This window comes from Egretta garzetta, unplaced genomic scaffold (genome assembly GCF_000687185.1).
Source record: "Egretta garzetta isolate BGI_Z169 unplaced genomic scaffold, ASM68718v1 scaffold671, whole genome shotgun sequence".
Lineage (NCBI taxonomy): Eukaryota > Metazoa > Chordata > Aves > Pelecaniformes > Ardeidae > Egretta > Egretta garzetta.
The window spans coordinates 113,932-117,651 of record NW_009258490.1 but is presented as its reverse complement, the minus strand read 5'-3'; the positions used below and the strand labels follow the sequence as shown (position 1 = coordinate 117,651).

Sequence of the window (3,720 nt, the reverse complement as noted above, 5' to 3'; positions counted from 1 at the left end):
CAAGTGGAGAGGGGAGTGAGCAGAAACCATCCGTTTCTCATTGTTACAAAATCTAGTGTGATTTTTTATTCTCACTGCAGCTCTCTACAGGCAATTTAAAGACGCAAGAGCAAATATCTGGTTGCTAACAACACTCTGCCAGCCCTAGGGCGCTCCCTCCGGAGCCTACTGCCGCTACAACCACACAGCCGCCTGCCCAGAGACCGAGCAGCACCAAAAGCACAGCCCCATCCCAAGCGGGTCAGCACCGAGCCCCTCACCAGCTCTGGTTTTCATTTCTGCGTTCTCCATCCCCGTGCTGCGGTGCTGCCACCAGCACGGCCGCGCACCGCTGCGTCCCCCCGCTCCTGCTGCCACCCACGCTCCCGCACAGCTTACGCCAAGCGGAGCCGGACGAGGCTCTAAACCCAGCCCACAAATCCCGTCCCTGTCCTTCAGGCCGGGGCACCAAGCTTTTCAATATTCTTTTTAACAACAGTATTTTGAAATTTAAAAAAGGAGAACAAGGGGAAAAAACCCACAGTCAAAGGGTGGCTGCTGTCCTGGTACAGCATCTCAGCTTCCTCCCTCCCTCTCTTCTTTTGCAGGGTGCGAGTTAAACCTCTCCCTGGGTTATGAATCTCAGATTCTCCTTCCCAGGAGCTTATCGTCCCTTTGCAGGCAAAGTATGGAAACGACGATTTAAGATATCTTATAATGGAGCTAATCTTTCTTCTGAAGATAAGATTTTAAAACCTGGAGTCACTGCACATTTATAGGACAGGGAATTAAATATATAAAAAAAAAGCAGCCAGTGGGTTCTGGAAAGAATAATGCTCTTACAAGCATGGTTTTCCTTCGGGTACAGCCCTGGGCGTGCTGTGCATTTCCCCCATGGCCCCGCGCCGTTTGCTAGCACCTAACTGCGCGGCGCTGACCCCGCGCCGCTGGCCTCCCAGCTGCCTTTCCGGGCATTTGCAGCCGAGCAGACGGAAGGGACCGAAGCACAACGAGGAGCCGCACGCCCCTGCCCGCAGCCCAGCACCAGAGGTACCCGGCGAGGGGCACATTCTGTGGGGTGCCAGCCCCAGCACCCCAAGCCTTTCAGCTATGTGAGCAGCGGGCTCTTACCGACGTTGGCCAAGCAGAGGTGGAGGCGGCCCCTCACCGCCACGCGGACGCCAAGGGGCCGCAGGGCACCGTGCCGCAGCGCCTCATGGCCCATCACCGTCACATCTGGCTCGTACTCGGTCGTGGCCACCTCCAGCTCGTGGTGGGTCCTGACGGCCGCCTGGCCCTGGCGCAGCAGGGGCTGGGGACAAGGCAAGGATGGGCAAGGGCTTAACAAGGGGCATTAAGGGGTCTGGGTAAGGATGTCTCTGGATGTCCTGAGGGGAGGGTTAGCCCTAGAATATTGCAGGAGTTCCAGGAAGCAGAAGGAAGCCAACATTTTGCCATCACTCTTGAGGAGATGACGACAAATCCCATGATTAGGGCTTGTCAGGCTGATACCTGTCCCGGTTACATAGAGGGGCTGACAGCAACTCCATCACTAAAGTCACGAAGGTAACGCAACAGCACCTCAACACGGGACCAAAGGAAAAGTCAGGCTCTCCCACAACACTCCTGCACCCTAAGCAGACCCCCTTCTCCTTCATCCTTAGCAGTCCTGAAGGCTTAAGGGGAAAGACCTTCAATTTAACTGGTACCTCCAGTTTAACGGCAGCAGACCCAACCAGGAGCAGGGAGTCTCCATCCCAGACGTCAATCTGGAGGCTGTGCTCGGCCAGGTACCGCACGAACCAGCGCTGCTCCCCGGGTCGCAGGAAAGTGGGATCCACCATGTACTTCAGCTGCAAGCCCGGCGGTCCTGCAAGACATAAAACCATAGAATGGTTTAGGTTGGAAAAGCCCTTTAAGATCATCAAGCCCAACCGTTCCCCTAACCCTGCCATCCCACCACTAAACCCTGTCCCTAAGCACCTCATCTGCCCTCCTTTTAAATACCTCCAGGGACGGGGTCTCTACCACCTCCCTCAGCAGCCCATTCCAGAGCCTGACAGCCCTTTCGGTGCGGCATCATCATGGAAATGGAGCTTCCAACGGCACTGGCACATCAGCCGGGGGACGGATGCTCTTCTGCTCCAGAGAAGCCTGCCTGCTTGCACACCCACTCTCTTCCACTTAATGAACCCGACAGTCAATTAGCAAGGTCTGAGGTCCCTCAGGACTGGCACCCTCCCACACTCGGTCTGCACAGAGCCCCCTCTCACTTCCATTAACAGCTCGACACGGAGGAGGAGCTTCACCAGCCCCAAGTGCTTGGTGCCTCTTGGGACCAGAGCCGAATGAGACACACAAAGAACCACAGCAAGGCATTCAGCTCGGAGGATCAGAGCCGCCCACTCCGGGCTCCACACTCTCACGTGTCGCCTTTCTTTTCAAAGGCACTTGGCTGCTGGCTCCTGCCGCAGCTTCGACATGCAAGTCACGCCACCAACACTTACCAGTGTTTTACTTCAAATGTTGGATATTTTGGATGTTTTTCATGATGTGCCACGCAAACCAGCAGAGGTTTGCTATTAAAGCAGACACAGGCCTGTTCCTCAGCCTGGCGGCAAGCCCAAACCCAACTGACAGAAGAGGAGTGGCCGCATGAGGATGCTAAAACCAGAGCTTACCAGTGCTGAGGGTCCCGTCCTTGTTCACCCGGACAAGGAGCTGTGCTGGCACAGCCTGCCCGGCCGCCGGCCCCCCGTCCTTGCTGACCAGCTGCAGCCGCGGCGTGGTAACCGGTGGGAAACGGTAGAACTGGAAGGTGAGGAAGATGGTCCTCGGCCACGTCCCCTCCATGCCATCCCGGGCATCCCTTGAGGGAGAGAGGGGTTCAGGTTAGCTCGTGGCGCAGTGCTGCCGCCCCATCACGAGCTCCTCGTGCGTTTGGCATGCACCGAGAGGCAGGAGAACAGGAGAAGATCGGCAGCATCACAAGTATTTGGACTCCTCTGAAGACAGCGGGCATATGGTTTACTGGCTTTCCAAAAAGCTTCATAATTCCAGCTGTCTCCCGCCATATGCTGTGATGGAAGAGCCCAGCAAAGGCAGCATTTTACCTTCACACAGCACGCTGCCATCCACGGAAAAAACACAAGTGGGGCCTTATCCAGCCAAAGACACCCCCACGGGTGCCAACTTTCTCAACTCCATATTCAGTTATGGAGAAACCCTGCATTAGCTTTTACATCACATCATGGCTAATGGATACAATAAAAAAAATCGGGACATGATTTAAGAGTGCCTGGAAAGGACAAGGGCACCACCGTAAAACCCTCCGGGGCTTTGCCTCCACGGCAGGCGCTGGAGAAAGCAGCACCTTTGCAAGGACTTCTCATGCTCAAGCAGGGAAGCGGGCTGGGGGGCATTTTGGGAAGGGACTTTCCCCCAGGAGGCCCCTGGGATCTGCCCACAGAAGGCACCAAAGAGCTGCCATCCCACCTGCCAAAAGCCAGGAACTGCAGGATTATTTCGTTGCCTTGCAGAGGGTCAGCTTCCTCCAGCCGCGGGCTGAAACTCGCCGGGTCTGCCGGCTCCGAGATTTCCACTGGCTCCTGGTTGCGGTCCAGGATCTCCGGGAAGCCGGCGGCATGCAGGCGCGCCAGGGAGGCACGGGAGAGCAGCGTGTGGGAGCTGACGGAGAAACAGGGGTGAGCTGCAGGGAAGCAGCCGCGGGGGACCCCGGCA

The 3,720-nt window shown here is 56.7% G+C and overlaps 1 protein-coding gene across 1 annotated transcript in view; it reads right to left on the bottom strand.

Moving 5' to 3' along the window:
* Window positions 1-1,110: 1,110 nt before the first annotated feature.
* The window catches only part of NPHP4 (nephrocystin 4), a gene marked incomplete at its 3' end in the record, with an annotated part of 23,926 nt that continues 21,316 nt past the window's right edge, over window positions 1,111-3,720 (bottom strand). The window contains exons 11-14 of the mRNA XM_035900951.1: window positions 3,475-3,688; window positions 2,661-2,848; window positions 1,689-1,849; window positions 1,111-1,291 (exon numbers count right to left, since the gene is read on the bottom strand). Coding sequence (XP_035756844.1) covers window positions 1,111-1,291; window positions 1,689-1,849; window positions 2,661-2,848; window positions 3,475-3,688 — 744 coding nt within the window. The remainder of the gene's footprint in view (window positions 1,292-1,688; window positions 1,850-2,660; window positions 2,849-3,474; window positions 3,689-3,720) is intronic.